Source organism: Syzygium oleosum, unplaced genomic scaffold (genome assembly GCF_021117445.2).
Source record: "Syzygium oleosum isolate NSW1041296 unplaced genomic scaffold, Sole_v2.1 Sole_v2.25, whole genome shotgun sequence".
In the NCBI taxonomy this organism is placed as follows: domain Eukaryota; kingdom Viridiplantae; phylum Streptophyta; class Magnoliopsida; order Myrtales; family Myrtaceae; genus Syzygium; species Syzygium oleosum.
Genome location: NW_026607509.1, coordinates 2,672,630 through 2,698,501, shown reverse-complemented (window position 1 = coordinate 2,698,501; position 25,872 = coordinate 2,672,630). Strand labels below are relative to the sequence as shown.

The window sequence follows — 25,872 nt, the reverse complement described above, 5'->3', positions numbered from 1 at the left end:
AGGAATTCTCCCATTCCCAATTTGAGGGTGGGGGGTAAGTAAATGCACTGATTCATTAATTAAGGGTAAAGAATTTAGAGATGTTAATCAAAATCACAAGCCGATTCTTGGATATACTAGAATCAAGAGATTGTCAATTTTTATAATATAATGATTTTTTCATTTATTATTTTCTATTGTTGTACTGTTTCCTTATGTAGTATAACAATTTGTAACATCTTTATACAGTGGAAATCATCTCATCATTGTCTGTCGTGATCAAGAATCAAACACCTCTGTTCTTTTACGGCCTTCTCGTTGCTCGTTGCGGGAATGAAACTACAGTGTAAGACCGGACCGATTCGCTAAGAACTCGAGGGCGAGCTTTATTGTTGAGAAAACGGGGGAGTGAATCGGAAGGCATCCGTTTTCTCGTTTCGCCATTTTTTTATAACGTAGACCTTGGGGGCAATAAATGAAACCGTCGAAGCCGAATGGATCGACCGTGAGATGCGACAAGGCCCACGAAAAACGGGCTTCCTGGAGGCCCATTTAAAGGTCCACGTAGCCGGATCGGCCCACTCGGATCTCGAACTCACTTGCTCGGAACTCCCCGCACGCTCGCGGCTCCTCCTCACGTCCCCGTCGCTCTCTTCCTCCCTCCTCCCTCCGCCCTCCTCCTCCTCCATTGACTGGCACTGGGAGATCTCGGCTCTTGCAAACTGTCGGCCGACGAAGATCGGCGGAGGGCAGAGGGAATCCGCCGCGGATATCGGCAGGCGAGCCGAGCCGAGCCGAGCCGGCGAACGCTTCGGCCCCTCCGTCGGCTCTGAGCTCCGACTTCACCGCGAGATCGCCATCGCCGCCGCAGCATCATCACCCCCCACCCTACGGGACCGATACCAGCTGCGGAGGAGCTCGATGGATCCGGCGAGGACGCCGCTCGGGAGAATGCTGCTGGACGTGATCACTCCGGCGGTCATGGTGCTCGGCACGCCCCTCGTCGAGGAGGCCTGCCGGAAGAACGGCCTCTCGTTCGTCGAAATGCTCAGCCCTTTCTGCGGCTTCAGCAACATTGACGGTAAAAATCTGATCTCCGCCGCGGCCGGCTCCTCGTGAGCATGTGGCTTGGCCGGGGGACTTTCGTTTCTCTTTTTCTGGAAGTTTTATGTGGTTTGGAGTTTGATGAGGTGTTGGTTGAGCTTGGTTTGAGTTTGGTTGCAGTGCCCGTGCGGACGGCAAGTGATCAGCCCTACAGGCTCCAGAAGTTCAAGTTGCGTCTGTTCTACGCTTCGGATATCCGCCAGCCGGATTTGCAGGTAAAATTTCAGTCGACACATTTGTTTGTTTTGCGGCTGGATGAGAAAGCAGCAGGTCAATATGCTCTGTACGACACTGGTTGGCTTGGTTAGAAGTTATGAAAGAGTAGTTTGATTGTAGACAAGCTGATTTGGAAGAAGACTGCGAGGAGGGTAATGGGAATTTGATTAGTGCTCCGGATATGTGGCTTTAGCCCGGGATTCTTTAGTTAATGCATGACAGACTGATTTATTAACCTAAGTTTGGTTTCTAGCATCATTCATGTAAAGCACCGATAATTCATGGTTCTGTCTGTCTATCTGTTCTTTTTTTTTTTGGGTTGGGGGATTCTTCTGTCCGGCTTATTCATACTTAACTAACAAATTGGCAGAATAGAACTAAAAAGAAGAAGAATGTTATTAATTTTAGTTTAATAAGTGTTCAACTCTGTTTTCACTTGTGATACCAAATGTGACTTTTGCCTGTTTCTGTGGTTAATTAGGTTGCAAATGAGAGATTAAAGGAGGTTATCACCCAGGCTGGGGAGAAAGATCTCTCCAATCTTTCTTCAGACTTACCTCAAGTTGACGAGTTGCTATCTCGTAAGTTAGGCCATTTAAGAACATTCTGAAATGCCTATGATCCTACTATCGTTGGCAAAATGTTCTGTCTGTTAGAGTTAGTTTAGTGCTTGGGCCTTCTTCATATGATTTTGTAAGTTCTGAAAGAAATCTGCATGACATATCCCCTGAACTAGCACATTTTTCTAGCAAATCAATTATTGGCAATTATAGAAGTTTTCTTCCAGTGCTGTGGTGCTTTGTCTCTAAAAATGCATTATTATATCCCAACTTGAGCGTTCTGCAAACTGCCTACATTTTTCGCATTGAAGACGTATTGTACATTGTACATTGTACATTGTGGTAAAGTGACTATTCTGGAGCTGGTAATGGCAGCCTAATGGAGTTAATTTCTTTCCAAATTGAACTTTCGCATGACTCTCAATTAGGTCACCAAAGTTGAGGACCTTAATTTTCTGTCGAGTGAACTTTTGAAGCTTTCAATCAAGTCACCCATCCAATTGATCAGCCGTTTTTTTAAAAGTAAAGTATGCGAAATGCCAGGTGACACGTTGATAACATGCCAGGCCAGAGTCCATTTTGTGTCACTTCAGATTTCTTTTACATTTTTAACTAATGGTTGTGTAGTTGAAAGCGCAAGGGAAATCTATTGACCTGATCAAAATTACTCGATAGGCCGAAAGTTGAATTCCTGGGTATGTAGGTACACTGACATGTGTTTTATCCCAAATTTTGCAAGGACAAAGCGTCTCAAACACCAAACTGTGGTCAAAGTTGCTTCTGTGCTCGACAAGATCCTACCTTCCTCATATAGAAAATGGGATGTTGTCTCCCACTTACAACCACAAGAATGACAGCTAACTTAATTTCACTAACTGGGATTGGTCACATGAATTTCTTAGGTGTTAATTTGTTATCGACACCAAGTTCTCTGTTATGAATATACTCAAGACCTTCTTCAGGATGATGGACCGTGCCTACACATTCTATGGTGCTTGTGCACTGTGTAATGTTATTCTTCTTATTAAGGGCCAAGGCCATAGTATTCATACTGCAAATCAACTCAAACTTCTCTCATCTTATTTCTCAATCGAAGATCTACCAACTTTTCTCAAATACACTATTTAAGTGCATAATCCATTGTATCGTTCTCATTTCTGATACACTAATTTTGTGCCTATGCTGTTATTGAATGTCCTAGTGTGTCGTGGAGCTTTGCCAGCCTTTATGCCCACTTATCAATTTTGCTCATAATTTTCACTATAATTTCTTTTGTCGTTGCACAAAGGTATCTACTCGGCCTTCCTTGTCTGTGGTTTCTGGAACTCTGTTGATCACTTGAAATTATCTCCTTGCCGTGAAAATAAGCATAAGCATTTGTACTTGTGTTTACTTTGATAATTTGCCAACTCTAATTGTTTTGTTCTTTTTTTTATGGACATGACTTTGGTTTATAATGTGAAGTTTTACTTTGTCAACTGGATTAGCGGTGTTGATTTCAAGATATATTCATGCGTTGAAATTATTTGGTTTATTAGCGACTCTTGACAATATCTAACTTTTGCAGGCTCAGAATCTGAGATACTGCCATCCTGGTTCGAGTTCTTCAATAAAGAGCTCATACGAACAATGTCTTTCTCCGATCATGAAGCATTTGACCACCCTGTGGCATGTAATTGCTAGTGTTGTTATAATTTATTTGTCCTGTTTTTATTGCATGGTTGCTGCTTACTTTTATTATCTAATTACAGTTATTGTACACTTCTCCATAGTCTTCACTTTGTCTTTCCTCTGTCCTTGTGTACAGGTCTTTTGGTTGTTTCCTCGAAAGATGAGCAACCGATCAACAGATTTGTAGACCTTTTCAATGGTGATCAATTACCGTCTCTTCTTAATGATGGTGTCATGGATCCCAAGATTCTGAAGCTCTATTTATTAGTTCATGATAATCAAGATGGTGCACCAGAAAAGTAAGCTTTCTCAACCCTTTTTAGAAATCGAAACTTTAGTTCATGAGTACCAAAATGATGCATCAGACATTGTACTATCTACTTTGATGAAGTTTCGCCCTTATATATCCATTTGTTAGGATCTGAGATGACGCAAATGACCTTAAATATTACCAAACATGGGCAGACCATATGAAGGAGTATTATCAAACTTGTACTAAGCCTTTCATGGTCTTGGGTTGTACACTGTGGCTAATTAGCTACATTTAGGGTAATTGTCCAAATGTATGCTAAAACATTAAACTTGTATCCAACCTTTTATAGCCTTGGTTTGTGTATATCATTGTTTTCATCATTATTTAAGCTTTTAAGTTGGGCTTTCTTCATGTAGGTTGTAGCTGGTAGGCTAACTTTGTGGCAGTCACCTTGTCATGTGCCTCTGCCTACTCTTAGTTGATCAAAGGGTTCTTAATTTCCTTCTTTTTTTGTTTTCTTCTGATAACCCAAATTGTTCTGAGAACATGCATATAAGATTGTTGTACAGACTCTAAAATGTCTTGCGGTCAGGTTACCCCTTACATCAGATGGATATAAGGCTTCATTCTGTTAAATAGTCTCCTATCAACTGACACTGTTTGGTCTGCTTTGGCTGGTTTGCCACATTAGGTTCACCTTGAACGATGCTTTAAGCGAGAGTCCCATACGAGAGGTCATCATCGACCCCAAATTAACTAGTGGTGGATTACCTGACAAATTGATTTGGTTTTGTTGCTGGCATTGCTTATACTTTTCAATCATAACAAAAGTTTCATGTCGTAGCTTCTTTGACTAGATCATCTTGTTTGACCCCAATGTTATTCGTAGTTATGTTTTTATTATCATTCTGTGCATTGAAGGTCTGCAAACTAGTTTAAGTCTGATTACTATTGAAAGTTGAGCCATGTTGTTTGATTGTTTAACTGGAAGATGCCAAAGGAACAATATAGAATAGCAGAGTGTTTGAAGGTGCCTGGAAGTTGATAAATTCAATTTTAGGCAATTTTAAGAATTATGTGAATCATGTTAAGTGATTTTGTTGACTGCAGGATCTGGTAGTCCAAGTATCAAAAAGGTAATTGGGGCTTGAGTTAGCGCTAGAACCGTAGTTTTAACATGAGCAACAATATGCTTGACAATGCTTTATGCAGAATATTGTTCATTGATTTTGACCCTCTCTAGCATATGTAGGTCAGTTTCTTCTCCGTCATTCATATTATAGGACATGCTTTAGGTAATAATGTTATTATGAAGGAATTATTGAGTTCAGTGCTAGTATATAAGCATACAAGAAAAGTATTACCTCACTTTTGCTTGGACATGTTGATTGAATGACTCAGCAATTCGCGGTTTGTTGGTAGGGTTACTTGAAAGAAAATCAATTATATCTAGTTTTGTGTGCTTAGACTATTTTCTATCTTCATTCAGCCAAAGCAAGTTGGTTCTTTTGCGTGATCAACGGTTATTGGGTCGCTTAAATGAATCGGCTTGCTGGGGAAATGACTGTGATTCGAATTAGTAAATTTGCTATTGTAGATGATGCTGGACCTGTAGACCTGATAGCAGCCTGTTACATCCTAAATGCAAATAGGTAGGCTTGAGAAAGCACTGTACATTGAGAAGCCTGGCCAACGCATCTTTTAGCCTTGCTTGAAATTTATATTCGTTTTCTTTGGGACATGGGCGGGCAAGGGTAAACAAGATAGGCCCAACCTTGTTGGCCTGGCCAACCCTATTTGCCCATTTGATCGGGTCTCATAGGGAGTATTCTTTTAATACTGTTTATGGATGGAGTCCATAAAGTGTAAATTTAGTAAAGGAAGGGAGCCAAATGAAGCAATGGCAGAAATTGGATAAGATAGATAGCAAAAAGTGGGCGACTCCAGTATTTTGGAGGATATATTGCGAAAGGATGGTGAGCTTGATGGAGAGGTCATCGGCAGGATAGGAGCAGGATAAATGAGGTAGAGAAATTCATTTGGTATCTTGTTCAATTGCAAAAGGCCACTTACACTTCGGGACAAAGTTTATAAGATAATTATGCTGCCACTGAGGCATTATGGCATGGAGTGTTGGGTGTTTAAGGAACATCATGTACATAAGAACGCATCATTTGTTTTAGCCACAAGATGCGTGGTAATGATGGGCAGATATGTTAACATGGGAATGAGGACCTAGAAAACTAGAGTAGATACTTTAAAGCTTTCCTCAAGTACTTGGTATAGGCAAGAATATTAGTGAAAATAGAATGGGATACCATTAAAAAAATCCATTTACCAACTCCATTTAGTGGAGGAAAGTTTGGTTGCAGTATAATTGGTAGTGGTCATTGTTGTCGTCGCCTTTGTTTCGTGTCCTCATGTTGGTGGTGAGCTTGATCTGAGTTATGGCTTCTCTTGTCCTACTTGATTTTTAGCCGCTTGTACTTATGGCCTTTGCAAAGCTGTATTATTATAAGATAAGGTTTTGCTTTTGTGAAACAGTGTTCACTTTTTAGTTGTTATTTCTTTGTTTTCAGGGCAGCAAAGTTTCTCAATGAAATGAAGAGTACCTTTGGCTCAAATTCATCTCAGCTGCTTTGTATCAATTCATCTCAGGGTGGGCTTGTAGAACATTTGCAAAACCCATGGGCTCCTTTTGTCAGTACTTCATCTTTGAGTTACCTTTGAGCTATCTTATCTGAATCAATGCCATAAAAAAGTATTGGCTTTGTTTATTGGTTAGAGGACTTAAACCTGGGTTGCTGCATTGTGACAGAAAACTGATGCTTCACCAACGCATCGACTTGGTTGCTTCCTAAATATTGATGATTTTAACGAGGTACGGTTCTATTTTCAGATCTTTATTTAAAAGGTCTTAATATTAGATTATTTGAAGTTTTCTGTGATGCAAACTGACTTAAGGGGTACATTTTCAATCTTACAAACTCTACAGATAAAAAATTTAATGCAAGATTTAGCATCTAAACATGTCATCCCTTACATGGAAGAAAAAGTACGGGTCTTGAATCAACAGGTAATGTGATGCTTATTAATCTTCATAGTCATCTTGGAAAAAGATTTATCCAGCATATTGGCCAGTAAAGGTCTGCTCATCTCCGCTTTTGAATGAATTCGTGAAAACTATTTCTAGGTTTCTGCTACAAGAAAGGGTTTCAGAAACCAAATAAAAAACCTGTGGTGGAGAAAAGGAAAAGAAGACACACCAGATGCTAGTAATGGCCCTGTGTAAGTTGTCAATTATTATTATAGCATTGAAATGCTGTTTGTTGTATCTCTTCTGTGCGACTGAATAACTCACTTTGTATTGTTGGCTTATGAAGGTATACCTTTAGTTCCATTGAATCGCAAATTAGAGTTCTTGGTGATTATGCCTTCATGCTGCGAGATTATGAACTTGCGCTATCAAACTATCGTCTGATTTCTACAGATTACAAGATTGACAAAGCCTGGAAACGATATGCTGGTGTGCAGGTATCGTACCTCTTTAATTTGTCAATGTAGCCTGTTGCTGTAGTACTTTTGTAGGAGCTAATGGGTGTCTGACCAAAAGTGGAAAATCTGACTTAAGAATGAAATAATGAACAGCAGATTGGGAGGGGGTTTGAAACCTTTTCAAATTAGCAGCTCAAATATTCTTAAAAATGTACTTACTATGTTCCCAGAACATGAAATTACCTTAGATTTTCTCTTAAAAACATTTACCTCTTCTGCTTTGCGTATTTGGAAACCTCCTGAATATGACTTACTGCAAAGGTAACATGTCTTTCCTGCATGGGGAGGATTTTCCTGATCCAAGGCCTTGACTTTTTTCACTTGCTTGCAGGAAATGACAGGGCTAACTTACTTTATGTTGGACCAATCAAGAAAGGAAGCAGAATACTGCATGGAAAACGCATTTAATACATATTTGGTATGTATGCACTTTTTGTTCAGATATTTCCTCTGGAATTAAGTTATCCGATAGTTCCTTCTTCGGTTTTGAAATAAAATCATGTTTGTATGTCCTTTGGTCTATATTGTTGAAGAATGTTTTAACAGTTCATATTTCAATAGTTAATGTAAATTGTCCATCTTTGAAGTTAAAAGTACTTTTATTTAGAGCAGTGATCCTTTATTTTTGTCATTTAGTTGAAGATACTGTGTGGAAAAGGACATGTTAGTTTCCCACATAGCATTTGGGATGGTTTATGTCAATAGTGGATCTATGTTCAATCTGTGCCCTTAACCTTAGAAAAATGTTTTGTTTATGGAACTGAACCACCTGAATGCCAAGAAATGTGCCTGGTTAATTTGCTTGCATTGATATGATCGACAGTTGTGGTAGCGTGTCAACTTTGTACTCATTCATACAATTAGTTAGTTTCTGTCAGCTTTCTTTCCTTAGATTGCAGATTTGTTGAAACCTGGTAATCGTCAAGTTCTATCTAGCTTATCACTGAACTTGACCTCAGCTGGAGACCATCATATGTTGTTTGATGGGGTGGTAATTATGGCATGCGAGCCTTCTGGTTTCTGCTTTAGTCAATTATTATGTAGTTTAGAGAGTGATAGGGTAGACATCACTGAACATGGCGAGGCTGATGATCATATTTTCGACGGATGGTACTAGCTGGTGAAGCTTGCCCATTTTCGACTCTGGATGAGTAAAATATTTCGAGTAAAAGGCTGATTTTTCGATTGGTCAAGTATATTTCGTGGTGTCATACTTTAGATCAAGATCCTAGTTAGGTCCGAATTGAAGAATCTATCCGGGTCTGATAAGTGAACAAAAAACATATGCAAACATAGTTTGTCTACCCGCCCCTAGCACTGGATACTCCAAATGAATTTTTTCTCGTCTACAAGCAGGCCAACTTCACGTTAATGGTCCATTCAGAAGATAATTGCATCAACAAAATCTCTTGATGTCAGTTTAAAATATAAAAAGAATTAGTTTGTAATTGGATTTAACAATTGGAGTTGACTAAGGGTTGCTTCATTGGATATCATTGGATGTTTTGTTTAACTTAATAATTAAATTTTCTGTAACATGGCCATGTTGTTGGCAACTGAATTGGCTGGCCTTGTCATGAACCTTTCAATTTAAGACCTTTCTCTCAAAAGGGGGTGGTGTATGATTGTTTCTTAGCTGCTGAAAGTTTATCACACTCACGATTATAATTTTTGAGGCTGGGATGTCATATTAAATATGATGTGTTAAACTCCTTAAGGGGATTGTTAAGATGCACGTTTGAATTGTGTTAGAGAAATCCACATTAGAGAATTGGTGCGGTGTAAATCAGTTAATATATCCTAATTGGCCCATAACTCATTGGCTTAAGCTTTTGAGTGAAGTTGGGTCTAATTGAATATGCTAACAGGCTCGGACTTATGCTCTCTCTTGGCGATCTCCCTGGGGGAAAAGTATCGAGCTTCTATTGTGCACTCCCAACAAATGGTGTTAGAGCCAATGGTCGATGAAGTTGAGCGTGCTTTCTGGGTAGTGGGCATTGTGGTGTAACAATGCAAGCTTGGTGGCAGACTTCATATCTTGATGCAGAAGGATACCCAGATTAAGGGGGAGTAGACCTAAAACTAAGCTCACACGTGAGGGGGAGATTATTAGGATGCTTGTGTGAATTGTATTTGAGAAATCTCATATTGGAGTATTGGTGTGGTCTAGAGCAGTTCATATATCCTAGTTGGCCCATAACTCATTGGCTTAAGCTTTTGAGTGAAGGTTGGTTCAACTGGATATGTTTACATGCTTTGACTTGGGCTCCCTCTTGGTGTCTCCCTAGGCTAAAGGTATCGGGTTTCTGCTGCGCGCTCCTAACAGGGATAAATGAGATATTTATGGAGCGTTAAGGGTATTAGGTAAAAACAACTTGATGGCTTGAAGTGCATAACCCCAATTGAGTTGTAGTTTTGTATTTATGGCTATCTGATCGGGATGGTATTTACCCCTGGAGTGACTGTCCTCCTAAATTTACTGGAATGATGGGCCATGGCTCTTCAATGATTACATAGTCATAGGACTAAGCAATTTTGTAAGATAAAGATATGAGGAAGTATGATGCCAATGTGGATGAACCCAACATAGAGAAATCAATCTTATATCTATTCTCTAGAGTTTTGCTAAAAATATTTCCAGCCAAGCTTTCTTGAATTTAGTTTTGTCATTCTCATTATCAACACAGGGGTTTCTATTTGAGTATGTATCTTGTTTGCATAGCACATCTTGGTCTTTGTCGATTGTCCCTGTTAGAGTAATTAAATATTAAACCACGTTTTCATCGAACAGCTTAAGTTTTTAGAATAATTTGCAGTGGTCCCACCAAAATCTCACATGGTATCAGAGCCTATGTTGCCAACAAGTCTGGACCCATCAGTCACATGGGAGAGTTACCGCTGTTCCGGTTGTCCCACATCGGTTGTGGAAGGGGCTCGTGGTCAGTTTATAAGTGTGAAGAAAAGCCTCATCCTTTGAGCTAGCATTTGGGGTGAGAGAGGCCCAAGACTACCCAACACTGGTATAAGAGCAGGAAGTCCTGAATTTAAATCTTTTCAGGCCCCAATTGCCTCCCCAATTAATATGTCTATAGTGTTAGGCAAAAAGATTAGACTAAGCGTGAGGAGGAGTGTTAAAGTAATTAAATAATAAATCACGCCTTCATCTAACAGCTTAAACTTTTAAAATAGTTGGCAGTGGTCCCACTAAAATCTCACAGTCCCAAAAGCAGGTTTCATACCGGACATCTAGGCCCAATATAGAAGCTTCTTACTCTGTAGACTGTGATCTTTCCCCATGTACTGGGATAGCTTTCCAAGATTCATTCTGGTAGTTTCTTTTAACTGATTGGTAGAAGTGAGTGATATTGCTCTGACAAACTTGGTCTGATACCCTTGTCTAGAAAATTGGACCAACTGGACATCAAAATGCTACAAGGAGTGGGCTTTGGTGGGTAGAGATGTTGAAAACAAGAGATCAATTCAAAGAGGCTGCTGGTGTCTACTTCCGGATACCCGGTGAGGTAATGCAACTTTTTCTCTGTTGTGCCTTTAAAAGGATATATTCTATCTCTGACTAAGCTCTTTTGTAGGAACCTCTGCACTCTGCTGTTATGCTTGAGCAAGCATCTTATTGCTACTTGCTTTCTAAACCACCCATGTTGCGCAAGTTTGGGTTTCATCTTATCCTTTCTGGAAATCAATATAAAAAAAGTGACCAGGTGCACATTTATGATGCGCAAACAGAAGGTATATTCTTTTTGCTGTCTTCTTACTGATAAATTCCTTTGCTGTGTTTTCTAGATTAAACATGCAATTCGGACATACCGAAGAGCAATCTCTGTTCTTAAAGGGACAACATGGGGCTATATCCAAGATCATGTTCATTTCCATATTGGGCAGTAAGTCAAATGGACTCCTTGTACAAAATGTGTATAAGAAACTCAATGACAATTCATGTTTAGTGATACAATCTGTTCATTTCCTGATACATGGTGTACGCTGCAGGTGGTATTCTTTCCTTGGGCTATATGATTCTGCTGTGTCACATCTATTGAAAGTCCTTTCATGTGGTCATCAATCCAAGACAACACAAGAATTTTTTCTGAAGATCTTTCTTCAAACAGTTGAGGTCTGTGCCTGTTGTTTTCTTCCAATTGACAAAAATCAAATTTATTACTTCATGCTCTGTCACTGGTTAAGGAGAACAAAAGGATTACTTCACTGCTTCACTGTGTCAACATTAGGCAGATTTGTTTGTTGATGCTTTCTGAAATTCTATTTATCGGTGGGATTTATTAATAGTAGAGACTCCTAAGCCTCGCAATATTGCCAAAAGTGGTCAGTCGTAGTTTTAGTTGCACATTGCACTGCACCCCTTCCACCATTGAACTCCCAGCAGTTAATGTCTTCTCCGAGACTTTCCCGAATTTCCTGAAAGAAGGTCATGGTCCTGGCTAGTGGCCCTTGCTCACTTAAGTATTGTTGAGGCGTGTACTGTCCCTGCTCACTCATGGTACACTTGCCAACAAGAGCGCCCAGGCTTCATCCATGATTAATCGGGTAGCAAGTAATGATCCAGGTCATTCATGAATAGAGGTCAACTCGTGTATTGGAGATGGGTCATTGAGTAGGGAGTTTGAGTAATTGCACCCTCTAAAGAGCTTTCTAAGCATTTTCCCTCTAGCAGGGTGAAAAATACCGTGCTTGAGTGACGCCTTGCAAAAAATAAGAAAAATACACATTTTACAGAAAGGCCCCTAAGACTAGTTGGACGTGTGCAGCCATGGACAACCCATACTGGGCATGTCAGGATCATGACACGTATGGACCTAGAGCTTTGTCTACACCACAATCCAAAACAGAATCTCTCACTTCCTCTTTCTCATAAAAAGGTGCTTCTGATTTGAGGGCATGGCTTCTGTTTAGCATGTACAGGCAAAGAACAGTCAGCTTCCCCCCCTTACCAAAAAAATTCCTTACCAAAAAACAGTCAGCTTCCCCACCTTTCTGGCTGTGGCATGTGCCATGTGCCATGTGCCATTGTAATTATCCAATGCGGTTATTAGACACTATATCAGGTCTAGCTAAGCCTAACATAAGAAGTTATTCTTTTCTGTTGTATTTCACTTAAAGTTATGAATAATAGTGCCATTTTGCAATGGTTTTGGTTAATTTTTAAATATATACGATTGAAGCAGAAGACGGGAAAAGCTTGCGAAGTGATGAGATTACCATTGCCAGTCATTAACAGCTCATCCCTGAAGGTGGTTTTTGAAGACCATCGGACATATGCTTCACCTGCCGCTGTAAGTCGGCTCCTCTTCTTTTCCTTCGTTTCTCCCTGTCAGTTCATAAAAGTGTACTATTAATATGAAAAAACAAGTTGGATTTTAATGTAGTGCTAAGAGTTTGTTGCTGACATGGTTGAGTGTCAAGAGCGGTGGAACCAGCATATTGTGCTTGTCATAACTTGATGCCATCATTCCTAGGTCCTCCGTTTTTTGACTTGCTTCGTGTAGCTCAAGGCTGGTGATGGCAAAATTTATTCGCTTTAGCCTTATATGTGTAATGGGATTAAGCTCTATGGCCCTGCAACCTTACATTGGTGTCACCTTATTGGGCATTGACATTAGGAGTCTTCATCTTCAAAAGAAATGTAGAGGCTGTCTTATTCTATAATTGCCTTGCTAGGCTTTCTTCACCTTCTGATTAACTGCTTATCGTCCCTTAAAGTTTTAAGAAAAGCAAAACATGGAAATAGTGATTATGTATTTTCTCGCCCAATTTGGATGGCCATTGTTGTAATCTGCATGTTCAATTCATTGCGTGGCATTGAAAATATAACACAGGGTATACTTCCTGTATACTCTTAACTCTCGCATTGTACGATTGTCTGAGCTTGGGAGATGCATACAATTGTGCAGTGTTTATAATTGGCACTGATTTTTAGTGTGATTAGCATAACTACATTTTATCTGTAAGGTGCTCAATGTTGTTTTCTACGACTTTTGGTGCATCAGAGGAGGAATCTTGTAAAGTGAGATGCAGATGAATGCACTCAAGCAAAATATGAAAGTATGCTGCTTCAGAGATGCCTATATGTGTAATTCTTACAATTGGCAAGATTTTGAGCCTTGCCAGTGTGATTATTTCTTATCTAGAAAGTGCTGAATGCTGTTTTCTTTGACTTTTGGTCCATGAAAGGGTGACAATTGGTGTCATAACTTTTTTGTGTCATCATATGAAGAACTTAACATCTGATGCCATTTTTTATTGCTTTTGAGCTATTCAAAATTCTTGAATACGACTGATTTTATTGTTAACTTCTAGCTGATGTTCCTAATTTTTTTTTATTGCAGGCTGGTGTTAGGGAAAGTCTATGGCAATCTTTAGAGGAGGAGATTGTCCCATCACTGCCTACTGCAAGAAGTAACTGGCTGGAGGTTCAATCTAACTATATTTCGAAAAGGAATAAGGACTCAAATATCTGTATAGTAGGAGGTGTGCATGGAAAAATTTGCAAAGTCATGTTTTTGGATAAGTTTGTAAGAAATTACCTTTTGAATGATCTCCTTTTTCCACTCATCTATTTGCAGAAGCAATAAAAGTAGCTATCGAATTTCAGAATCCTTTACAAATCTCTATTCCCCTATCCGATGTCTCTTTGATGTGTGAGCTTTATGCACGGTCTGATGACGCCGACTCAGGTGCAAGTTTCTATTATTTACAGTCTCTCTCTCTCGGTTTTTAGTACCCTCAATGGGGGTTTACTTCCTGAATAACAAAGTCTATGCTTCTCAGAGGCAAACAGTTCGACTGCTGAACTTCAGAATGATGAAGCAACTAAGTTGAATGTTGATCGGTATGAATCATGTCTTTGGTATGCTTTCGTATCATATGTGCTTGACAAATACCTCTCTATGAGGTCAATGTGTGCTTTAATTAAGTTTATACAGTAAATTGTGGAAAGTTATAAGGGCTCAATTTTTTTATGCAGGTTTATGAATTCTGATATGTCTTCATTTGCTCTGTCCAATGTTGAATTCACATTGGAAGGGGGTGGAAGAAAAATGGTAAGTAGTGCTTGGAAGTAGCCATTATGTGCGTGGAGAAAGTTGCTACTAAAAATGTCCTTACTATTTGAAATATGTATAAAAAGGGGTTAATATCACGAAAAATCCCAAACTGGTACACTTGTGACTAATTGACCCCAAACTACCACAAAAAACCCTAAACCGGTACACCTGTGACAAATTTACCTTCTGTTAGTTTTCGTTAAATTTTATTGTCAAATTGCTGAGTTGAATGACACTTAGCAGTTGTCGGGTGTACAAGTTTGGTGTTTTACCCTCCGTTTGTCATAAATGTACCGGTTTGTGATTTTTCGTGGTATTAATTCAATTTAACGGAAACTAACGGAGGGTAAATTTGTCACAAGTGTACCAGTTATTTTGAGGTAAATTTGTTACGGGTGTACCAGTTTAGGGTTTTTTATGGTAATAACTCAATAAAAAATGCTTGCTTGAATCTTATTGCATTCTAAAATATGTGGGTGATAAGATCCTCTATTCCAAACACTCAGGACCATACATTGTCCACGCATGTCAAGTTTTAGCTAGCTTATAGTATGATACGGCAAGAGTTTGCTTTGACATCAAAGTTTCCCACCATTATTTGCCACCGCTACATTTGTCAATACATCTTTCCCATCTGTCTTTCCCAAAATTGGCAAAAACTGCACCTGTTAATTTGGAAAAAGAATCCGACAAAAAACAATGGAAAAAGAAAAAAGGATGCCACGGGAACCTAAAAGGAACAGAGGAAATAATTTGGAAGAAACATATGTTAGCTTCAAGATGTGCGAGTGATTCTAGTCATATTACAAAAGTCCAATGCGAACTCGGTACATTAAGTTTTGTGTCATGCTTTTCGTAGTTTCACAATCGCGAATTACATGACATGGCTGTGTATAAAAGTGCGAGTGACTGGTGACACAGGTGACTTGGAGTAGATAAGGCCTGTCTGTGCAGCACTGAAAAGTGCACTATCAGTCAGACAGAACTAGCCTAGGAAGCATATTTTAATGTTGTTGCTTCTGCACTTTCTACTGTCATCACTTGGCACATTGGATCCCCGTGGGCCCTATCGAATGACATCTATACTCTTAGTTACATCAATACATTAAAGTCCTCTAGAGCTTTGGTTCAATTTCATAAGTCTGTTTTTCATTTTCCCACCTTTGTCTTAAGTATTGTTTGGTCATAGTTGCTCTTTCTATTTTTCAATGTATAGAATGTTTAGATAGATTGGCTTCAATAGAGCACAATGGGGTTTCATAGACCTGTCACAATTTGCTCAATGTTTATCTACTTACTAGCATTTATTTCCTCTCAGAGCATTATACTCATCTTTCAATTGAAAGCTGCCATAACTATACTTTTTTCTAGGTGCAACTAACAGTTACTCCCAGAGTGGAAGGCACTTTGAAAATTGTGGGTGTTAAGTGGAAACTTTCCAGCTCTGTGGTTGGTTTTCACAACTTTGTAACGAGTTCTATGAAGAAGATGCAGAAAGGGAGGAAGAAAAACAAGCAATCTCCTGCCGACAACCTCAAATTTGTTGTAGTCAAGGTTCATAATGTCCCCTCACTTGCTTCCAAATATAATAATCACGAAAACATTGTCATGCCCATTTGTATCATTTTCACGGCATTTCATTTTGGGAGATTGTATGCCCATTCGAAGCTGATTGTGGGTTTATTAATATTTGATTATGCGAGACGAGCAGTTATTAATTTGCCTATGCTAATGACAATTCTCTTTATATGGTCATACATTTTTGGTGAAAGTCCAGACTGTTCCCAAGCTTGAGGGCTTCATCCGATCTCTTCCTGAGAAAGTTTATGCTGGAGAGCTACAGCAGTTGACTCTAGAACTGAATAACAAGTCAGACCTGTCAGTGAAGGTACATTTTGTTTGATGAAAACAGTTGGTTATCCTGTATTGTGCTTATCATGGTGCACCTTGCACTGCGTTGTGTTTTCTGGATGTCGGATCATGTAGCCTCATCTAGATTACAGCTGTCTGTAGTGCTCGAGCTTTTGTTCTTTGTTGGTGGTGTGTCATATGGTATCAGAAGCTCATAGATGTGGTTAAAATAAGCAATTGGTTGGTGGCATGTATGTGTTATAGTGCCTAGCAAGTATTTTATAGAGCGACTGGCTAGTTGCAATATCAATATCATAAATTGTAAGTGAAATTAGGTAGGATCTGCTCAAGTACTTGTCCTCTCAGGGAAGATAACGTGTCACTTGTTCTGGGCACAGACTAGTTTCCTTTTATCCATTATTTTATTCACTTTATGGTTCAGTCTAAATTTTACTTTTGATTATGTCACTGTAAACGACATGATATTTATTGGCAGAATTTGAAAATGAAGATCAGTCATCCAAGATTTTTGAATATTGGGAATTTGAACATGGATTTCCCTGCCTGCTTAGAGAAGAAGACAAACGGTGTTGAGCAAACCCTTCTAGAACCTCACACCAGTAATGTTCTGCCAAATGTCTTTTCGTTTCCAGAGGTTTGTGCACAAGGTTCATTGATGCATACTGTTTCCGCTTTCAATTTTTTCTAGTCTTTTTGTGGTCTTATGTCTTGCTTATATGTGATTTTAGGATACTGTAGTTCAAGGAGATACTTCCTTTTTGTGGCCTCTTTGGCTCCATGCTGCAGTGCCTGGAAAAGTGTCCTTGTGCATAATTCTGTATTATGAGATAGAAAATCCGGAAAGCGTCATTAAGTACCGCACTCTACGGATGCTCTATAATTTGGAGGTATGTTGCTGCTCTCAAAGTAGTTTGTCTTCTCATATGGCTATTGTAATAAAAACCATTCTTCCCTAAAGACATCAAGAGACTGCTTCATTCATTTGAGATGAAATTAGTAATTTTCCATGCCATGTGGCATGGAAATTTTTTCTGTCCCTTGTTCTAACATATCATGGTATGAAGCTTCTCCTGACCAACGTTTGTTGATTATGCAAGCGATCTTTGTTAAGGAAGTTTTCTTGGTTCTTATGGCTGCTTCAATCATCGTTTTCTTTTCTTCATTATAGGTATTCCCATCGTTAGATGTTTCGCTTCAGATCAGTGCCTGCCCATATACGCTGGAGGAGTTTCTTGTGCAGATGGATGTAGTTAACAAAACTAATTCAAAGAATTTCCAGATTCACCAGTTATCATTGATTGGATATCAGTGGGAAATCTCACTGCTTCAACCTACTGATTCTATATATTCTTCACCTACTCTAATGTCTGGTCAAGCGTTCTCATGTTATTTGATGCTTAAGGTCAGTATACGATGCTGAATTCTGGCACCTACTGCCATGATGTGTTTCTGGCAATTCTTTAGCGTTAGCTCTTTGGAGAACAGTTTTTTTTTATCAGTGTCTCATCAACAATGATTTAAGATATAAACATGATGCAAGTTCATGGATAAGTGACCCCATCTGTCCAAAAGGAAGAAAATGATATAACAGTAAAGATCTATAAGGGCAAACAAAGGTTATGGATTGACGGAAAGGGACTGCTTTAGTTATGTTTGGTTGTTATGATTTCAAAGTGGTCTTTATGGGTTCATGGAAATTAAGCATGATATATTTTAAGTGGTGCTTTTTTAAGTGGACTAGTATGTTTTCATGGCTAATTTGCATTTTTATTCTTAATCATGAGCACTTTGCGTAGAAAGTCTGCTTCTCCAATTTGTCTGGCCTCATATATGAAATTAATCTTCTGAAGAAAGATCTCACGTGAATAATCAATCTGGTTATTGGTGTCCCTAAATCCATCCAACTGGGAATGAATATGGCAAAACAGAAAATTGGCATGTGCTCTGTGAGCGAGCGAGCGAGAGAGGAAGGGGGGGAGGGAGGGAGAGAGAGAGAGAGAGAGGGGGAGGGAGGGAGGGAGGGAGAGAGAGAGAGAGTGAGAGGGAGAGAGTGGTAGGGGGAGAGGGAGCGGGGGGGAGAGAGAGAGAGAGAGAGGGGGGGGGGGGGGTTAGGGAGAGAGAGAGAGAGAGAGATGCTCATGCCTGATTTTGTATTCCTAAGTTGCCAAAGCTTTCATACCTAAAATTTGAACTTGTTAGTAAGAATTTGTTGTACTTTGGTTTAGTAAATTGTTAATTGACTGCAGAAACGTAAGAGATTAGATAGCTCAGAAGGAAATGGCTCGCATGTTTGCTCTCTCACTGTAAGTGACATACGATTGAGTACTGAAGGAGCTGGCGGAATGATGTATGATACCTCTCTGTCCCCATTGAAGGATTTCCACAATGTTGAAAGACTGCAGCATGGGAAATCACTTGAGGTAAGGGGTTCACTGACTTTGAGTTCTTGTTATTGGATCAAGGGAGATGATTGTATGTTCTGTACGTCTTGCATTTTCTTTTATACTGTACATGCGATGTTTTGCTGGTAGGTAAACCTGCATCTGGAAGTTTGAGTATTACCCATATTCTGAATTTCAATTGGGTCTCAACTTCTGTGATAGTGTGTGGCTTATTTCTGGTTTGTTGCTGATTTTGGGAGGAAATAGTAATAGAAAAGGAGACTTTCCGTTTCCTGAGAATCTGTACATGGACATATTCTGCTCTGAGGTATGGTAGAGAATTTGTATGCTAAATGAAATTGTACGTTCGGATGGTGCCTCATTGATGAAATTCTGTTTAATTAAAAAACAAAATGAGAGAGGAACCAGCTGGGAAAGTGAGGAAGGCGGGGAGGGGGGAAATTGGTGTAAACATGGTGAAGGTTTTCTCCTATTACTATGAGGATAGATTCACTTGTTAAGTACTTTGAAGAACAATTGATGTCATTTCAATCTTACCAACTCAACTGTCCTAGTTTGTTCAAGGAAAAAAGCTGATGTGGAAAATGATTGTCCTGTTCCCTTTTTAAGGTAAGCTTTCACTTTTTTGAAAGTCCTTACGAGACGCTGGGAATTCCAGCAACAGAATAAATTGCACGATCTGTTAACAGAGGCTTCCTCTTTTATACAAAATTACTTTTTCTTTATCAAGTAGTGAAATAACGTTGCAGTTTCTGTTCAGCTTCTCCTGTCAATAGTTACCGGGTATTAAAGCGAAATCTGTGAAAAGCAGGTTCACCCCCTCTTCAGATATGTCATACTCGACAGCAAATAGATTAGATAGGTTTTGTATAGGTGCTAGTGATATTTGCTGTTCCTTAGATTATCTGAACTTATGTTTGTGTTGCTTTTCTCTGTGTATGGAATTTTTTTAACACATCTTCTTCACGCTGTTCGGGACTAGAGATGCCTGATAAGCAACAAATTCAATGAATGCGTTGGATGTTAGACTTTTGTGTCTGAGGTCACATTAAAGATCAGATTGAGACATTGATAAATCTTCTTCGATAGTGTGGTGCAGCCTCTTTTAGGCTTATTGGCAGTTTTGACAGTTTTAGCACTTCCTTTGTGCAATTTCAGGGAGACTCCAATGCGGTTGATTTTGTTCTCCTTTCTCGGCCACTGAACAGGGAAACAGACCCTGGAGTTTCTGATTTGCCCTCACTCTTTTCTCATCATGAGTGTCACTGCAGGCAAGATTCAGTCTAAGATTGACAACTTTGGTTTAACACTACCAAATGATATCTGATCTCTTCCTCTTTTATTTTAACTTCAAATCATTGTTGTTCTTCAGTGTCTCTAGCGCAAGTCCGATATCATGGGTAGTGGAAGGGCCCCAGCTAATACATCACAACTTCTCTACCTCTTTCTGTGAAGTCACCTTGAAGATGACTCTATACAACTCAGCGGATGCTGCTGCATCTGTGCGCATCAATACTTTGGAATCAAGCCGGAATGATGGTGCCCAATCAAGCGATGCAAGTACACTTGCTTCTGGTAATCAAGCAGGTTGGCACAATGTATCATTGGATAGTGATATTAAAGTCACATCTGATGTCAGTGGGATCCGAATGAAGCCACTATCCTCAGACAGTGTGTCGCCATATGTCTGGACCGGTTCAAGCTCAACAAAAGTCCAGCTTCCACCATTGTCAACACTAGGAATTCCTCTCCAAATTTGCGTATTTTCTCCCGGGACCTACGATCTGTCAAATTATATTTTGCAGTGGAGTCTAGTGCTCCCTGATGGTCAAGGAAATGATGGGAAAACACGACCATCTTCAGGAACTTGTCAAGGATATACGTATTATCTCACTGTTCTTCAGTCTACATAAGATCTTGGTTCAGCAGCTTTGGCTTAATCTAAAGGGAGCTTCTCAGATTCACAATTTGTAAGTTACGCACTTAATTTCTTCTTGTATATCTATTACCAGCAGAAGAAGCTCCATTAGCGTAGTGAAGGTAGAGATGAATTCTTTCTTAGCCCGTAAAGTAATAAGAACAATTTATTTAGATTTGTCTTCATACTGGATCTTAGCAATAGTAACCAAAGCATCTATAGCAGATAGGAATTGTACAAAGCACATTTACCGGGACAATTTTTGAGTAGATGTGATACCAATCTTGTTGTTCTTGAATTGTTTATCCTTCAAATCAACCGGCGAACATTGAAGACACTTCCGATGATTAAGCATTCATCATGAACTTGAAGCAACGACAAGGGCAGTATATGTGACATCTGGTTTTTGTATTTGCGGAAAGCTCATTCGACAAGTGCAGCAGTGATCTGCTTTGTTTAATTTCATGACGGTGATCTCTGTAAAAGATTACTTCCAGCAATGTGCTTTGAAGGCGAATGCATTTTCTCGATCTACGGAAGATTAAAGTCGTATTTGTTCTTTTATTCTTTGACACGCATTTGTATTACTTTAACTTTGTTTATGCGGTTGTTCCTCGCACCCACTTTTGTTTTTACTTACTTGAACATAGTGATGTTTCAGCGCCTTGTCGTTCAATTTTTGTTTAATATCTTCCGAGAAAATTCTTCCAAGTATGAAGCTTCGAATGACCTGCACAGGACATTGCTTAGATATGTGGTACATATGGACAGAGAACTGAAGTCTTTTTAGTCCATCTGGATATGTGTTTGACCTCTTTTCTTGCATGATTCAAGTTCACTTAGACGCATCTGTTTCGTGGAAAATATGACATTTATGGAAAATATTTTCTAGGAAGTTGTTTTTCAAAAAAATGATAATATATTATGATGTGTGATTGAGCTTTGAAAATGAATTGGAATATATTTTCCGTTAATAAGGAAAATATCATTCGGGCACTAGTGATTTGTGCATGGGTAGCGAAGGAACACGGCTTAGGCACCGGGTTCTCAAGCTTGGATCCTTGACTCCTGGGCAAGAGCACGGCATTTGTCTTGGATCCATCAAACCAAGCCCAAGAACTCGAAGACCGGGGTTGCGCTCGTGCCTGGCTCTCTAGCACCCCGGCCTAGGTCTATAGAGGTTGGCCTAGGTGCCCGAGCAGAGGCACCAGTGTCCCGAGCGTGGTGGTTGGGGTCTCGAGCCCGGCCTAGATGGAATTTGGGCCAAGGCGCTCCCAGGCTTAGGAACGAGTGTTGGGTTCTTGTACCAAGGGTCGAGTTGTATAGGTCTAAAGGTCAAAAATGATTTTTGAATTTTTAAAGAGGAAATCACTTTTTGAATTTAAGCTATGGTAGGAAAACCTTATTCGTTGATTTGGACAATATTTTCCGTTGACTCATTTTCATAAACAATTCAAACGCTAAAAAATAAGGAAAATATTTTCCTCGAAACAAACGGAAGCTTCATTTGTTAGGAGGGAAGTGAATTATTTTAAAAATATTTTTCTAATTATTCATTTTCCGTTGACTATCGACAACAATTTATGTCTAAATATTTAAATTTTCGCAGAAGATTAATGGAAAATATTTTTATTATCGACAATAATTTATGTTTAAACATTTTGGCGGATGATGAAAATATTATCCATTTATTCATTTTTGTAAGCAATACAAGCGTCTTTTACGAAAATATTTTCCAACTCAATTCATTTTCCGCGCAAACTAAAAATAATCGCTTATATTACTTAAAATAATTAGTCAATCAAAAACATCATCGTTACCGATAACAGTTTATGTCTAAACACCTTTGTTGACGATCATATTATTTTCCGTTCATTCATTTTTATAAGCGATATAAATAATTATTTTAAAAAAATAATTTCTAATTATTCATTTTCGACCAACCAAACGGAGCCTTGCGTCGTTCCCGATTTCTTTTGAATCCCAGAGAGGATTGTGTGTGGGTTGTTGTATGCGAGCGAACAACACCAATGAGAATTCTAGAAGCATATGCTATGCAGTCAACATTCCTACGGTCATAAAAAACCAATTTCTTAAGGTTTATCCGGCTTGCTAGTCCACGAAAACATCTCGTTCAAAATGAACTCATTTCGTTGCGCTTTCATATGACGAAAGTCATCCATCTCCTTCAGTTTCACTATTATTATTCGTACATGAAAATGACTCGGTCGAGGGAAGACCCTCTTAGCCTGACGAGGAGAAGTTTGACGAGGCAAGCTCGTTGGACCATCTCCCTCTCTCATTCAAGCAGCCATTCGAGAAATTATCAACACGTTCATTCCTGATTAAAGAGAGGGGAGGGAAACCCTTCGCTCGATCATCATCGTCTACCGCAGCTCGCGAATCTTTGCCGACATGAACGACCTCTTACCCGGCTCCTTCTCTCGCTCCCGCGACGATGGCTGCGGCGACTTCCACACCATCGAGCTGAGCTCCGCCGGCAGGGGTGGGGGCGGCGCGGGCATCAACCTCGACAAGTTCTTCGAGGATGCCGAGTCGATCAAGGACGAGCTCAAGGAGCTGGAGGCCCTCCACCAGCGGCTCCAGTCTTCCCACGAGCAGAGCAAGACGCTGCACAACGCGAGGGCCGTGAAGGACCTGAGGTCCCGCATGGACTCCGACGTGGCCGCCGCCCTGAAGAAGGCGAAGGTGGTGAAGGTGAGGCTCGAGGCCCTCGAGCGGGCCAACGCCGCGAACCGGAACCTCCCTGGGTGCGGGCCGGGGTCGTCGTCGGACCGGACGAGGACGTCGGTGGTGAACGGGCTGAGGAAGAAGTTGAAGGACAGCATGGAGGGGTTCAGCAAGCTGAGGGAGAAGATATCGTCGGAGTACAAGGAGACGGTGAAGCGGAGGTATTTCACGGTCACCGGAGAGAACCCGGACGAGAGGACGGTGGATCTTCTGATCTCTACTGGTGAGTTAATCATTCCATGCATGCTTATCGTCTCGGCTTTGTCCTAATATGAAACCATATGAATGCTTGGAATCACATGTGTCTCGATTCATCGGTCAAGTCAATATCTTCCATCTTTCTGTGCTTCTAATTTACAACCTCGCCAGTGGCCAGCCAGGTCCACCTCACCGGCCCTCGCCTCTCGCCGGTCGCCAATTTCTGACGACTGGTTAGAGGAAGAAAGGAAGGGAAAAAAAAATGAAAATTATTAAATTATTATTTAAAAATATCCATGTTAGCGTCGGCCTCGCCACGTAGAACGGCCGACTTTCATGTCGGCGATTTCCAGCAAAATTGGTCGTATGGATTGAATTGACAAAAATGCAAAATGTTTATGACTCAATTGATAAAAAACAGAGAATTTAGGACTAAATTAATATAATTATAATATAGTTTAGGACCGTTTTGGTAATTCTTCCCATGATACATCACTTTCACGGTTTAGGAATTCATTTGCACAAAAAACTACCAGGAAGATGACAGCCGAGCGAATAGCAACGAAGAGTCGATCCGGAAAATTTATTATTTGACTTTTTGATGATAACCGTAGGAATCCGGGGTTGTTGAGAGCTTTATTTAAGTATTATAGAAGAAGTATTGGTTGGAGGACACGTGTTGCACGTGAACATTTAAATCTAATTTTAATCATGTTTATTATTTAGTCAAGCTGCTAAACTTAGCTATATCCATATGTCTAAACTACAGCTCCTCACGAGAAAATATTTTGTTTCGGTGTTGCATGTTGTTATGTTGGATAGGGTCGAAACCGAACGAGGGTTTGGTAATCAAACACGTCTTTGATTATCGATTGAGCATGACATTTCTGACCAAAACACATGAGCCACATATAAACACTTGTTTATCCTCTCTGTGTTTCTTCATGTCATGCGCCTTTTCCATTTGTCTACATAGGACTGATTCTGAGACTGTGAAAATTGACAAACACATAATATCTTGAACATATTCTGAAGTAGAAGTTCTTGAGAAAAATTATAATGAATGAGGTTTCATTTATTTCATGAAAAAATATATTTCGCCGGCCTTGACTAAGCTCGTCCCTTGCCTATGGATGGTCGCCAACCGTCACCATGGCCGACCACCGGCCGAGGAAGAAGAAAAAATTAAAAAAATAATAAAAAGAAGAAAAATTAAAAAATTGGACTTTTGGTAATTTTCGGGAGGGAAATCAAATCAGAACTTTCATATAAAATGGTGAAAAATATTTTATAGTAGATTTTCACGATTCAGCCAAATACCGAAAAATAGTCATTTTCTCAAAAAATGACTTTCTGAAAAATATTTTTTAGAAATATCACATTTTCTACGAAACAAATGGAGTTTTAGTGTTATTACTCGTGCCCGTCCGATGACTTCACGATCTTTTCCCTCTCTCTGACCTCGAAGAATCGAAAATGTGGCAGGTGAGAGCGAGACATTCTTGCAGAAAGCGATCCAGGAACAAGGCCGTGGCAGGGTCCTCGACACCATCCAAGAGATCCAGGAGAGGCACGACGCGGTGAAGGACATGGAGAGGAACCTCAAGGAGCTGCACCAGGTCTTCCTGGACATGGCCGTCCTGGTCCAGTCCCAGGGCGACCAGCTGGACGACATCGAGAGCCAGGTCGCGAGGGCCAACTCGCTCGTGCACCAGGGGGCCGGGCACCTCCAGGAGGCCCGGTGGTACCAGAAGAACTCCCGCAAGTGGACTTGCTTCGGCATAACCCTCGTGCTGCTCATCATCTTGCTGATCGTGCTCTTCATCGTGAAGCCTTGGAACTAGCAGCAGTGCCGCCGCGACACGACGGAGAGGACCACGGGCGTTTGGCCGTCTTTTTTCGGAGTCTTGTTTTGATTGTTCCTAGCGTGGAGACACATGTGAATATGGCGTGGACGTTGCTTTTGGTTCTGAACATAGTAATTCTTTATGTATTTTCGCTTAGATCAATAAATCTCACTGGTTAGAACATTTGTGTTACACAAGTTGTTAGTTCCTAAATCATGGGGGGGACTCCTTGTCTTCCATGAAATTGTCACAAGATGCACAACTATAACATTTGCCTGCCTAAGAGAAGAGAGGCTACAGTTATTGGGGAAAAGAATTGGGCATTAGAAATGACCGCCAAAGACTGGCTTTGAATTTGAGGGGAAAACTTTGTGTGACATTTAAGTAAGTGACACATGATATGGTATTGCATGTCAATTTTATGGATAATTGATTTCTTTAATGTACATTCAAATTAAGATCGCTTGATT

General features: G+C 40.0%; 2 protein-coding genes across 4 annotated transcripts; both read left to right on the top strand.

Moving 5' to 3' along the window:
• Positions 1-626: 626 nt before the first annotated feature.
• On the top strand, positions 627-21,180 carry LOC115671467 (uncharacterized). 3 transcript variants are annotated; one of them, XM_056302781.1, is made up of 28 exons: positions 627-1,060; positions 1,204-1,298; positions 1,781-1,880; positions 3,427-3,531; positions 3,667-3,829; positions 6,363-6,483; positions 6,602-6,664; positions 6,779-6,859; positions 6,977-7,071; positions 7,167-7,317; positions 7,670-7,756; positions 10,740-10,859; positions 10,929-11,057; positions 11,140-11,237; positions 11,344-11,467; positions 12,537-12,644; positions 13,698-13,839; positions 13,935-14,045; positions 14,140-14,200; positions 14,336-14,411; positions 15,786-15,968; positions 16,192-16,302; positions 16,762-16,920; positions 17,015-17,173; positions 17,455-17,688; positions 18,533-18,706; positions 19,243-19,297; positions 19,847-19,959. In XM_056302781.1, exons 1-27 carry the CDS (start codon positions 901-903, stop codon positions 19,294-19,296), a joined length of 3,264 nt encoding a protein of 1,087 aa, XP_056158756.1. In that variant the 5' UTR covers positions 627-900; the 3' UTR covers position 19,297; positions 19,847-19,959. The 3 variants fall into 3 exon arrangements, with proteins under 3 accessions (XP_056158756.1, XP_056158757.1, XP_030448898.1); XM_056302782.1 differs by having other exon boundaries at positions 628-1,060; positions 19,253-19,297; XM_030593038.2 differs by lacking the exon at positions 19,243-19,297 and adding an exon at positions 20,061-21,180 and having other exon boundaries at positions 630-1,060.
• Positions 21,181-22,792: 1,612 nt separating this feature from the next.
• On the top strand, positions 22,793-25,585 carry LOC115671390 (syntaxin-121-like). The gene is made up of 2 exons (XM_030592938.2): positions 22,793-23,580; positions 25,041-25,585. Exons 1-2 carry the CDS (start codon positions 23,022-23,024, stop codon positions 25,397-25,399), a joined length of 918 nt encoding a protein of 305 aa, XP_030448798.1. The 5' UTR covers positions 22,793-23,021; the 3' UTR covers positions 25,400-25,585.
• The last annotated feature ends 287 nt before the right edge of the window (positions 25,586-25,872 follow it).

Coding starts and splice junctions, on each gene's coding strand:
- LOC115671467 (XM_030593038.2), top strand. CDS start 901: ATGGATCCGGCGAGGACGCCGCTCGGGAGAATGCTGCTGGACGTGATC. Junction 10,860..10,928: donor ACTTCCGGATACCCGGTGAG/GTAATGCAACTT, acceptor GCTCTTTTGTAG/GAACCTCTGCACTCTGCTGT. Junction 16,921..17,014: donor ATGTCTTTTCGTTTCCAGAG/GTTTGTGCACAA, acceptor ATGTGATTTTAG/GATACTGTAGTTCAAGGAGA.
- LOC115671390 (XM_030592938.2), top strand. CDS start 23,022: ATGAACGACCTCTTACCCGGCTCCTTCTCTCGCTCCCGCGACGATGGC. Junction 23,581..25,040: donor GGATCTTCTGATCTCTACTG/GTGAGTTAATCA, acceptor AAAATGTGGCAG/GTGAGAGCGAGACATTCTTG.